At 39.7% G+C, this 13,018-nt stretch overlaps 1 protein-coding gene across 50 annotated transcripts in view; it reads left to right on the top strand.

Annotated features, from left to right (window-relative positions):
• Nucleotides 1-11,451: 11,451 nt before the first annotated feature.
• The window catches only part of ABI2 (abl interactor 2), a 123,102-nt gene continuing 121,535 nt past the window's right edge, over nt 11,452-13,018 (top strand). For 26 of the 50 annotated variants that reach the window (XM_060623077.3, XM_060623075.3, XM_060623073.3 and 23 more), the window contains exon 1: nt 11,453-11,808. In XM_060623077.3, coding sequence (XP_060479060.1) covers nt 11,692-11,808 — 117 coding nt within the window. In that variant the 5' untranslated portion in view covers nt 11,453-11,691. Of the gene's footprint in view, nt 11,809-13,018 lie in introns of all 50 variants that reach the window. The other 24 variants (XM_078450977.2, XM_078450975.2, XM_060623069.3 and 21 more) reach the window with 3 other exon arrangements.

The raw sequence follows: 13,018 nt of genomic DNA, 5'->3' as shown, positions 1-13,018 counted from the left end.
GCCTCTCTCTCTCTCAAAAATAAATAAAAACTAAAAAATTTTTCAAAAAGGGAATATTCTTATTCTTATCAACCTTGCATTGCATAAGTAAGACTTACTAATGCACTGTGGTATTTAATTAGCAATTTTGTCAAAGTATAACCTCTTTATTTACATTACTGACACTGACAAGAAACAGATTGTTTTAATTTTTTTTTTTAATGTTTATTTATTTTTGAGACAGAGAGAGTCAGAGCATGAACGGGGGAGGGTCAGAGAGAGGGAGACACAGAAGCTGAAACAGGCTCCAGGCTCCGAGCTGTCAGCACAGAGCCCGACGCGGGGCTCGAACTCACAGACCGTGAGATTATGACCTGGGTGGAAGTCAACCGCTTAACCGACTGAGCCACCCAGGCACCCCGAAACAGATTGTCTTAATAAAGTGTTGGAAATCATACATACTGTAGATCAGTTAATATTCAGCAAAGAGGTTCTAATGGTATTAAGGCATAATCAACTGGTACGTTTAAAACTGTTAGCAACTCATGTTATTAAATGAAGGTCAGTACTGTATAGTTTTCAGTAATAAAAACCCAGTTAGTACATTTTGAGGCTTGAAGTTTTATGAAATCTTTAACATAATTTAAACAAAAATGTGAACAAAAGTAAGTAATTTTAGAAATCAATTTTTGTGAACTGACTTGTAAGCTGCTGTGAAAAAACTATTACCTGTTTTATGTTTTAGCTCTGAAATTCAGTGTTTTTTGCAGGGCAGGATACATAAAGCCTATTTTAGTAAGGACTAAAGAACAGACGAATTTTTATTCTTTAAAAACATATACCTTTTCAAGATAAACTGTCTACCCCATGGTTTTACCTATACACAGAGATATATTACCATGAATAAATTTGAGGCTTATATTGTCCACTTTCACAGTTTAATGGAAAAAGTTATTTTCTCCTTAACTATAGAGAACAAAATGATGGTTACCAGAGGGGAGGTGGATGGGTGAAATAAGCGATGGGGATTAAGGAATGCACTTCTGATGAACACCTGGTGATTAAAATAAAAACTTAAAAAATATTTTTTCTCTTTTTATATTTCACAAGGAAAGGAGCTATTTTGTTGTCTCTGAAAGAAAACTGTTATATATTACTAAGTATTTAAGTAAAATCCCTCCAGGTTGTATTCTGGTATATGATATTCCTTGTCTTTATTAGAATAATTTCTTCTTAAAAATATTTTTCACTGGAATTGGATAGTATGAGAGGATTATTACTGATTTTGTTTGGTGCACTAAGGATATTATGATTACATAGCAAAATGTCCTTATTTTTTAGAGATATATACTAAAATAAAGGAGGGGTTAAATGTCATGTTATATATGCTTAACATTCTTCAATGTCATGTTATACTTAAAATTCTTTAGTAAAGAATACTATGAGAAAATAAGGTAAAATAGAAGCTATTGTTATATCTAATTAATGGGTATTTTGTATTCATTATACCATTCTCCATACTGTATATTTATAATTTCCATAATAAGGAAACAAAAAATATGACTTTTAATAAAAATGAAACAAAGAATGTGTGAGATTCATGGGAAACATAGCTACTGACTTTCTGAAAATGAGTTGTCTTTTTGTTTTGTTTTGTTTTTTTACAAACTAATTTCAGATGATTAGTATTTCTTTCAATAATTTTAAAATTATATAATAAAATGTATACTCATACAAAATACTATAGTACATTTTTAGCCATTAAATATCCCTGAAATTGAGACCAAAGTTCATATTACTAAAACTAAAAGTTTATATCAATCACTACCACAGGGTTCAGATGAAAAGCTTTCCTAAAAATGTAAAGCTTAGGGGCACCTGGATGGCTCAGTTGGTGGAACATGCGACTCTTGATCTCTAGGATGTAAGTTTAAGCCCCCTGTTGGGCATAGAGTCAGCTTAGAAAAAAATGTGAAGCTTAGATTCCAGTCATTTATCTTTTGACTGTATATACAGAACATTTTTTTCAAAGGTTTAAAATGCCCAAGTTATATGCACTTGGTATTAAAATTTCCTGATAGTCTTAAATGTAATTAAAACCCCAAAATGCATATAAATACTATGAACATATTAATCACCAATAATTCTTTTTCTTGTTTGGGGGTAAGGATGGGAACTCAATTAACCATGTAATTGTTTAAATAAACTCTGCTTGCAGAAAAAGCATTTGACAAAGTACAATATCCACTCATGATAAAAATCCTCAACAAAGTAGGTTTAGACGGAACATACCTCAGTATAATAAAGGCCATATGCGAAAAGCCCACAGCTAATATCATCCTCAATCGGGAAAAAGTGAGAGCTTTTCCCCTAAGGTCAGGGACAAGGCAAGTATGTCCACTCTCACTTTTATTCAATATAGTAATGGAAGTCCTAGCCCCAACAATCAGACAACAAAAAGAAATAAAAGGCATCAAACTGGCAAGAAGAAGTAAAACTTTTGTTCCTTGCAGATGACATGATACTATACATAGGAAACCCTAAACTCCACCAAAAAACTACTAGAACCGATAAATGAATTCAGTCAAGTTGTAGGATACATCAACATACAGAAATCTGTTGCATTTCTATATAACAATAATCAAACAGCAGAAAGAGAAATTAAGAAAACTCCCATTTACAATTGCACGTAAAACAATAAGATACCTAGGAATAAACCTAACCGAAGAGGTGAAAGGCCTATACTCTGAAAACTATAAAACACTGATGAAAGAAACTGAAGATAAAACAAAGAAATGGAAAGACATTCCATGCTCATAGATTGGAAAAACAAATATTGTTAAAATGTCTATATTACTCAAAGCAATCTACACATTTAATACAATCCTTATCTAAACACCAACAGCATTTTTCATAGAGCTAGAACAAACAATCCTAGAACTTATACGGAAGCACAAAAGACTCTGAATAGCCAAAGCAACCTTGAAAAAGAAGAGCAAAACTAGAGGCATCACAATTCTGGACTTGAAGTTATATCACAAAGCGGTAGTAATCAAAACAGTATGGTACTGGCATAAAAATAGACACATAGATCAGTGGAACAGAATAGAAAACGCAGAAGTGAGCCCATAATAATCTTTGACAAAACAGGAAAGAATATCAAATGGGAAAAAGAATGTCTCCTCAGCAAATGGTGCTGGGAAAACCCGACAGCAACTTGGAAAACAATGAAACTGGACTACTTTCTTACACTCTACACAAAAACAAATTTTAAATGGATTAAAGACCTAAATGTGAGACCTGAAACCATAAAAGTCCTAGAAGAGAACACAGGCAGTTACTTCTTTAACGTTGGCTGTAGCAACTTCTTTCTAGATATGTCTCCTGAGGCAAGGAAAACAAAAGCAAAAATAAACTATTGGGACTACATCAGAATAAAAGCCTTCTGCACAGTGAAGGAAACAATCAACAAACTGAAAAGGCACCTATAGAATGGGGGGCGCCTGGGTGGGTCAGTCAGTTAAGCGTCCGACTCTTGTTTTTGGCTCAGGTTATGATCTCACAACTTTGTGGGTTCAAGCCCTGCTTGGGATTCTCTTCTTCCTCTCTCTCTGCCCCTCCCCGACTTGTGCTGTCTCTGTCTCTCTCAAAATAAATAAACTTAAAAAATAAAAGGCAACCTATGGAATGGGAGATTTGCCAATGACATGTGATAAAGGGTTAGTATCCAAAATACATAAAGAACTTATACAACTCAAAAAAACAAGTACAAGTAATTCAATTATAAAAGGGCAGAAGGCATGAATAGACATTTTTCAAAAAAGACATCCAGATGGCTAATAGCCACATGAAAAGATGTTCACCATCACTTATTATCAGGAAAATGCAAAACCAAACTACAATGATCACCTCATACTTGGCAGAATGGCTAAAATCAACACCACAAAAAACAGGTGTCGGCAATGATGGGGAGAAAGGAGAATCTTCTTGCACTGGTGGTGGGAATGCAAACTGGTGCAGTCACTCTGGAAAACAGTATGGAGTTTCCTCAGAAAGTTAAAAAGAGAACCACCCTACGATCCAGCAATCACACTACCGGGTATTTACCCCCCAAAATACAAAAACACTAATTTAAACGTATACATGTACCCCAATATTTATAGCAGCATTATCTACAATTGTCAAATTATGGAAACAGCCCAAGTGTCCATCAGTTGATGAATGGATAAAGAAGATGTGGTGTATAGATATAGATACATATACATATACACGTATATAATGGAATATTCTCCATAAAAAATGAAATCTTGCCTTTCGCAATGACATGGATAGAGCATGAGAGTATTATGCTAAATTAACTAAGTCAGAGAAAGACAAATACCACATTAAATTCCACTCATATGTGGAATTTAAGACACAAAACAAGCAAAGGGAAAAGAGAGAGACAGAGGCTAGCCAAGAAACAGACTCTTAACTACAGATGATGGGGATTAAAGAGTGCACTTGTTGTGATGAGCACCGGGTGATGTATGGAAGTGTCGATTACTATATTGTGGACCTGAAACTAATAGTTCACTGCAAGCAAACTGGAATTTAAATAAAAACCTAAAAAAACCCTCTGTTTTCATTTCTCCTATGTACTGTGTAATATCTCTAACAGGAAACATAATTGCACAAAAAGGAATTCTTTTACATTTCATTGAAATATATATATATATTCCTTCACTGAAATATGTTATTACATATATAAAATATGTATACATATATATCCAACTTGGTATTGCCTGAAAAAATCATATGGCAGCCAGAAAACTAGTTTTGAGTTTCTCAAGGTAAAAAAGGAAAACATCATGGGGCACCTGGGTGGCTCAGTTGGTTATGCATCCGAGTTCAGCTCAGGTCATGATCTCACAGTTTGTGGGTTTCAGCCCTGCGTCTGGCTCTGTGCTGACAGCTCGGAGTCTAGAGTCTGCTTCAGATTCTGTATCTCCCTCTCTCTCTTCTCTCCCCCCATTCGTGCTCTCTCTCAAAAATAAACATTAAAAAAAAAAAAAGGAAAACATCACAAAAGTATCTTCATGAAGAAGGAAGACATTCTTATTTAATAGTTTCCAAGCATTTAATGTAAAAAGAGGAAAATGGACAATTATTACAGGAAATACTTTGTGCAGATAGGAAAGAGCTGGTTTTATTCTTTAGGTGGCATAGATGCTACTCTTTAATAGATTTTAAAAATTTATGAGAAAATCCATTTACACTAAGTACTGATTGACATTCTTAATAACATTAAGGATATTAAAGCTGATAGGTTGATGCCATTTAAAAGAGAGAGGGGTGCGTTGGTGGCTCAGTCGGTTGGGTGTCTGACTCTTGATTTCTGCTCCAGTCATGATCTTGAGGTTTCATGAGTTCCAGCCCCATTTCAGGCTCTGAGCTGGCAGCACGGAGTCTGATTGGGATTCTCATTCTCCCTCTGTTTTCTGCCCCTCCCCCACTTGCACTGTCTAGTTCTCTCTCAAAATAAATAAACTTAAAAAAAAGAAAATTTCAGGGCAAAGAGTTAATAATGAAAACAATGGTTATGGTTAATTAGCATGTCAGTGGTGTGCAGAAAGAATCTGAGTGGAAAGTCTGGAGTGAATGGGTATGTCTCATAGATGTTGTAAGATGAGCAATGTAAACAGTTCAGTTAAACAACATTTATTTCTCTAATTTCTTAAGAAATCAACAAACCCTTAATTTCTTCACTTAAGGATACAGTTACTAGAATGATATACATCAGAGGAATTCCACGTAGTATGTCTTTATTCCAGCAGAGGAATTTGACATTTTTTCACCAGTCTTATGACTACAGTGATGAAATATTGAATAATTGTGAATCCCTTCAGGTCCATTTAGAACTGGCCAAATTTAAGGTACAGTCGTTCCCCCTATCCACAGTTTCACGTTCTGTGGTTTCAGTTACCAGACATCAACTGCAGTCGGGAAGGAGATGCCTATTGCTACATTGCAATGCCTACCTCATTCACTTCACTTCATCTCATCAGATAGGCATCATCTCACATCATCTTAAGGTTGAGTACAGTATAACAAAATATTTTGAGAGAGACATAGCACATTCATATACCTTTTATTACAGTACAATTGTTCTATTGTTACTTGTTATTAATCTCTTACTGTGCCTAATTTATAAGTTAAACTTTATCCTAGGTATGTCTGTATAGGAGAAAATAGTATATGTAGGGCTCAGTACTATTCAAGGTTTTAGGCATCCACTGGGGGTCTTGGAAAGCATTCCCTATGGTAACAGGGGACTACTGTATACTAACAGTAGTCTGAACAACTAAGTGAGGTTTATAAGGGTAAACCATCAGGCTCCTCTTTTTTGCCTTGATTTGTTCAACATGAGGCTATGATGAACCCGAAAGTCTTGCTTATCAGATCTGTAGATGATGTAAAACAAGATTATTTATTTCCAGAGACGGTAATGAGGATTAAAGTTTTGGCCAAAGCCAAGTTATAATTTATTGGTTATAGAGAACTGCAATTTGGGGCACCTGGGGGGCTCAATCTGTTAAGTGTCCAACTCTTATACCAGCTCTGGTCCTGATCTCAGAGTCCTGTGTTTAAGTCCTGTGTTGAGTTCCTGTGCTGGTGTGAAGCTTATGAAAGAGAGAGAGAGAGAGAGAGAGAGAGAGAGAGAGAGAGAGAGAGAAAGAAAGAAGAAAGAAAGAAGAAAGAAAGAAGGAAGAAAGAAAGAAAGAAAGAAAGAAGAAAGAAAGGGAAAGAGAGAGAAAGGAAGAAGGAAGGAAGGATTGCAATTCGATTTTTAAAAGAATCAACTGTACTTGGTATGAGTGGATTAATACGTAAAAAATCCAGGAATATTTAATGCTTACTTTGAATCAGTGGGGTGCCTGGATGGCTCAGTAGATTAAGCATCTGACTCCTGATTTCAGCTCAGGTCATGACTCAGGGTTCGTGAGTTTGAGCCCTGCATCAGGCTCTGTGCTGACAGTGCAGAGACTGCTTGAGATCCTTTCTCTCTGCCCCTTCCCTACACTCTCTCTCTCTCACTCCTAAAATAAATAAACATTTTTTAAAAAACGTTGGGGCACGTGGGTGTCTCAGTGAGTTCAGAGTCCGAGTTCGACTTGGGTCATGATCTTGTAGTTCATGAGTTCGAGCCCCACATTGGGCTAGCTGCTGTCAGCACAGAGCCTGCTTCAGATCCTCTGCCCCCCTCTCTCTCTGCCCCTCCCCTGCTTTCTCTCTCTCTCCTCTCTTAAAAATAATAAACGTTAAAAAAAATCTATACTGCTTACTTTTAATCAAGCTGATGATAAAATTGCTTTAAAAATGTTACCTTGGGGGGCGCCTAGGCAGCTCAGTCGATTAAACATCCAACTTCAGCTCAGGTCATGATCTCACAGTTCGTGGGTTCAAGCCCCAAGTCAGGCTCTATGCTGACAGCGTGGAGCCTGGAGCCTGCTTCAGATTCTGTGTCTCCCTCTCTCTCTGCCCCTCCCCTGCTCACTCTCTGTCACTCTCTCTCTCAAAAATAAAAAAATGGGGGTGCCTGGGTGGCTCAGTTGGTTAAGCATCTGACTTTGGCTCAGGTCACGATCTCACGGTTTGTGAGTTCGAGCCCCAAGTCGGGCTCTGTGCTGACAGTGCAGAGCCTGGAGCCTGCTTCTAGTCCTGTAATCTCCCTCTGCCCCTCCCCCACTCACATTCTATCTCTCTTTCAAAAATAAACATTAAAAAATAAAAATAAAATATAAAAATATTAAAAAAAATTAAAAAATTTTAAAAATGTAAGCTTGGGCAGTATTAATAAAAATATTTGCTCTAATTTTGGGAGATAATAGTTTCACTGGACTCTTAGAAAAGTAATCCATGTTTATTTTAGGAAAAGGATGAACAAAATCAAAAATTCTTATAATCCCACCACTCAGATAATATATATACACACGATACATATATTTTTATAGAACTTCTAGTTGTCTTCCTTTTTGCTTAAATTATCATGGTGACAGCTGATATCTATCTAAATACTTGGATCCTTAGATTCTGCTGAGTGGTTTTTAAGTTTTTATTTTAATCCCAGTTAGTTAACACAGTGTTATCTTAGTTTTAGGTGTATAATACAGTGATTCAACAGTTCCATATATCAACTGGTGCTTATCAGGACAAGTGCACTCCTTATTCCCCATCATCTATTTAATCTGTCCCCTCACCCACCACCCTTCTGGTAACGATGAGTTTGTTCCCTATAATTTAAAGACTCTGTTTCTTGGTTTGTATTTTTTTTTCCCTTGGCTTATTTATTTAAATTCCATACATGAATAAAATCATGTAAAATCATATGCTATTTGTCTTTCTCTTATTTCACTTAGCATTATACTCTCTAGGTCTATGTCATTGCAAATGGCAAGATTTCATTCTCTTTTTTTATGGTTTAATAATATCCCATTGCGTGTATGTTTGTATTACATCTTTATCCATTCATCAATTGACAGACACTGGGGTTGCTTCCCTATCTTGCCTATTGTAAATAATGCTGCTATAAACATCAGGGTATACTATCCCTTTAAATTAGTGTTTTTGTACTTTTTGGGTACCAATAGTAAATTACTGGATCATAAGGTAGTTCTATTTTTAACTTTTTGAGGAAACTCCATACTGCTTTCCCCAGTGGCTGCACCATTTGGCATGCCTACCAACAGTACAAAAAGGTTCCTTTTTTCCACATCTTTGCCAACACCTGTTGTTTCTTGTGTTGTTGATTTTAGCCATTCTGAAAAGTGTGAGGTGATTCCTAATTGTCTGCTCAGTGTTAAAAGCTCCTTGCTTCGTGGTGATTCCCAGCTGCCAGAAATTACAATCATACACCTTCAGAGCCAGAAGGGCCATTTCATCAGCATTACCTGGGCCAGAACTATAAATTGGGTCAGACCAACTGAATCAGAATCTCTGCGGGTGGGTGCTAGCAATCCTATTTTTTAAAAATTCTTTTTAATGTTTATTTATTTTTGAGATAGAGAGAGAACACGCGAGTGAGCACAAGCACAGGGGAGGAGCGAAGAGAGAAGACAGAGGATCTCAAGTGGGCTATGTGCTTACAGCCCAAGGCAGGGCTTGAACTCACGAACCATGAGATCATGGCCTGAACCGAAGTTGGATGCTTAACTAACTGAGCCACCCAGATGCCCCAACAATCCTGTATTTTTTTTTTTAATTTTTTAATGTTTATTTATTTTTGAGACAGGGAGAGACAGCATGAACGGGGGAGGGTCAGAGAGAGAGGGAGACACAGAATCTGAAACAGGCTCCAGGCTCTGAGCTGTCGGCACAGAGCCTGACGTGGGGCTCGAACTCACAGACCGTGAGGTCATGACCTGAGCCAAAGTCGGGTGCCTAACCGACTGAGCCACCCAGGCGCCCTCAACAATCCTGTATTTTAACAAGCCCCCAAAGTGATTCCAATCCATGCTGAAGTCTGAGAACAACATACCTGAGTTAAAACCTTTGCTTTTTTTTCAGATAAAGAAGATCCAAAGAGGTTGTCACCAGTCAATTTGAGAAAGTACCAGTATTTTCAGGCAGTGATTCCTAGGATAACCATTATTCCTCAGGGAGATCTGTTTATTGGACTAATTGCTAAGAAGTATTTGAAAGAATGCTAGGTAGAAATAAGTATAATGGGGAAAAAGTCTGTTTACCACTTAACTCACCTGGTGGGCTTGTTACAGTTCAACACTTGCCTTTTGATTTACTCAGGTTTGAAACAAAAGTTTCATCCAATTTGTTTTATTCACTTGATTATTCATACTATTTTATTCCTTGAAGCAAGTTTATGTGTCATTTAAGTAACTATCCCATTCCATCACTACTGCTCTCCAATGAATCCCTAGAGTGTGACGCTACAGCTTTCATTTTTAACAAGCTCCTTATACTTAAGTTTGAGAACCACTAATGCAAAAGATGTTTGGGGCACCTGGGTGGCTCAGTCAGTTAAGCATCGGACTCCACTTCAGCTCAGGTCACGATCTCTCAGTTTGTGGGTTCCAGTCCCAAGTCTGGCTCTGTGCTGACAGTCTGGAGCCTGCTTGAGATTCTCTCTTTCTCTCCTCTCTCTCTCTACCCCTCCTGCTCATGCTTTGTCTCTCTCTCAAAATAAATAAAAAAACATGAAAAAAAAATGTTTGAAGTGGTTATGTAAGAATAAAACTAGATAGACTGGACATTTTCAGTATTCTTTAATTTGGGTTCCACATTGAAAATTCAAAATAACTTGCTAATGTCTGTATCATACACCCAATATAATAACACCAGAGATTGCTCCAAAAATTTGGAATGGCATAACATTCAAATGATTTTTCAAGGAAGTATAATATAGTTTGCCCCAGCATCTGGGAAAAAAAGGTGGCGGGGGAATCACTGTAGAAGGACAAAGATATCACAAAAAGCAAGAACGAGACCTGAAATAATGGATCCTGTTCTAAACTGCAAATGTAGTCAACCTTGATTTACCACAGTATAAATTAAGGTCATGGGCAACTCAGCAGTTGTCTAATATTTTAGGTTTTTAAAATTTTAGGTTTTTTAAAAGATTACATTGTGTGGAGTAGTCAAGATTTAGGAAAACATACAGTATGTGGGGAACAAGAACAGAGTAACTCTGAAAATCAAAATGATCTACCTTGAATTTTTGTAGCATTTAACGTTTTTCAAAGTGCTTTCACATATACTATTATTTTATCCATGTAGCAGCCATGTGAGTAAGAAAATTATCATCAGCAAAACCATTTTCAGAACTTTAAATACTGGATCCACGAAGAAAAAAGGCGTGGAACTGAACCAGAGAAATGACAGAAAAGGATGTCAGTGAGGAAGAGAATCATGGAGAGGGCAAGCACAAAAAGCTGAGGTCCAGGCGACAGGGAATTGAGAGCCAAACGGAGACTAACCTGGCCGGGTGGGGGTGGGGGCGATAGCTTTAGTGGGCAAATAAGCGCAAAAAAGCCTGGGTGCAGGAAATACGGGATTATGAAACTGGAATTTACTTATCTGTACCAAAGAGGATGGATAAGGTCAAAGAAGAAGAGAAAAATGGAAAGCAAGGCGCATTTAAAGCTGCACGGAACTTTTGTGGGCTGCTATCCTTCAGTCCAATGACCACGGAGTTCGGCCTCAGGTTGAGAATAACGCGAAGGGGAGTCGAAGAGGGCGCGGGCGGGAAGACAGCAGAGCCGGGTAGCGCGTTCACTCGGACCAACAAAAGCCGCCGGAGACACTTAGCGAGCCACGCAACTTGCGGGGGCCGAAGGGTTAACCGCGCGCCCGACTCCCGCGCGCTTCCCGGCCCCCACTCCCGCGGTCGCTAGGAAACGCCGAAAGTGGGGGAGGGGCGGGCGGCGCGGCGGAGGGTGGGAATCTTTTTCGGGCGCCCGGGGGCGGAGGGAGGGGAGCGCGCGTGCGCGCGCCCGTCCGTCCGTCGCCGCGGTGACCGTCCTCGGAGTCCGTCGGCTCGCGCCCCGCCCCCGTTCTGTTGCCCCCTCCCCTGTCGCGCGCGGGGGGTGTTTCTCGCTCCTCGCGAGTTGCCGCCGCCGCGGTCGCCGCTGCTCCTCCTCTCCCAGTCTTGGGTTTCCCAGGCACTGCTGCCGCCGCTACCTCTGCGGTCTGTATGAGGAGGAGGAGGATGTGAAGATGGCGGAGCTGCAGATGCTGCTGGAGGAGGAAATCCCGGGGGGCCGCCGGGCCCTCTTCGACAGTTACACGAATCTGGAACGGGTGGCAGACTACTGCGAGAACAACTACATCCAGGTGTGAAGCATGTCCCGGCCTGGGCGCGTCGGGCCTCTGGTGGGCAGCGCGTGGGGGATCCCCGGGCCGGGGGCCGCGCTTGGGGGCGCAGGGCGCGCGGGGCTGGGGCCGCGGCGGGGACCCAGCCCAGCTAAGCCCTCGAGGGCGGGGGAGGGGGAGAATAGGGTGGGAGCTGGGTCTGGTGAATTGGTGAGAAACCTCCGGCTGGAGGAAATTGTAGCTTTAAAACATTTTAAAAAGCCATGAATCAGTCCTCGTTGCGGTGTATGTGTCGTGTCCCCGCCTCTTCGCTTCTTCTGCCCTCGGCCGCCCCCGCACTCGGTACCCGTCAGTGTTCGGGATGGCGGTGGAGGCGGAGAGTGTTTTTTTCTATTTGACAGAATCCTGCTCCCCCATATGGCAGGGGTGTGGGGGGGATTGATGGATCACCCCCTCCCCCAAGCTCTGGAGGATTTTTAAGGGGCTATGTTGTTGCAAAGTAAAGTGCCTCAGTTTTATATTCATGTAAATGCCTCAAGAGACTGGTATTTTTGTTTATTTTTTAGTTTCTAACCGGGGTTACCGTAGAAGAGCAGTTGTCTGTTGGAAGTTATTGCCATTTTCCTCCTTATGGAGAATGAGAAGCTGCATGATAATGAGCACCACCCCCCCTTCCCTCGACAATCCCGTTAGAATAGTTAATTTTCCTGTGGGAAAAAGAATTATAAGTATTTTTCAGCAAGGATTAGGAAATGATCCTCATGATTTAATTTTTCCCGAGATGGTTGGTTTGGTACAGAGACTCAGTGGTAACGCTGTGTGTATGTGTATGGAGGTGGGGTGTGTTGGGTGAGATGAGATCCAGCTGCGCCTGGATACAGCAAAAGATTCTGTGGATTTAAAAAAAAAATCCTTCTTGAAAAATTATTTGAAAGGGTAGGTTAAAACAAACAGTTTGCAAATTAAGCGTCTTTTGTTTCTCTGTGGCTTATTCTGGAGTCACAGATTCTACCTCCATTTTTTCCCTTAACGTTTAAATTCTCTTGGGATAAAGGTGGAAATGGAAGAAGTGTGTTAAATTGTTCTTTCACTATGGTCTTCTCCCCCCCGCCCCGCTCCCACCTCCATCTCTCCAGGCATCCTTCTTAATATCAGTTATATTGGGAAGCATTCTTTAGTCTTAGTGTAAACTAAAAAAGGTGTTGGAATTTATAGGTTTATAAATTTTGTA

Source organism: Panthera onca, chromosome C1 (assembly GCF_046562875.1).
Source record: "Panthera onca isolate mPanOnc1 chromosome C1, mPanOnc1 haplotype 2, whole genome shotgun sequence".
Classification (NCBI taxonomy): domain Eukaryota; kingdom Metazoa; phylum Chordata; class Mammalia; order Carnivora; family Felidae; genus Panthera; species Panthera onca.
Note: the sequence above shows the minus strand (reverse complement) of the source record. Positions and strands in the feature narration are given on the sequence as shown.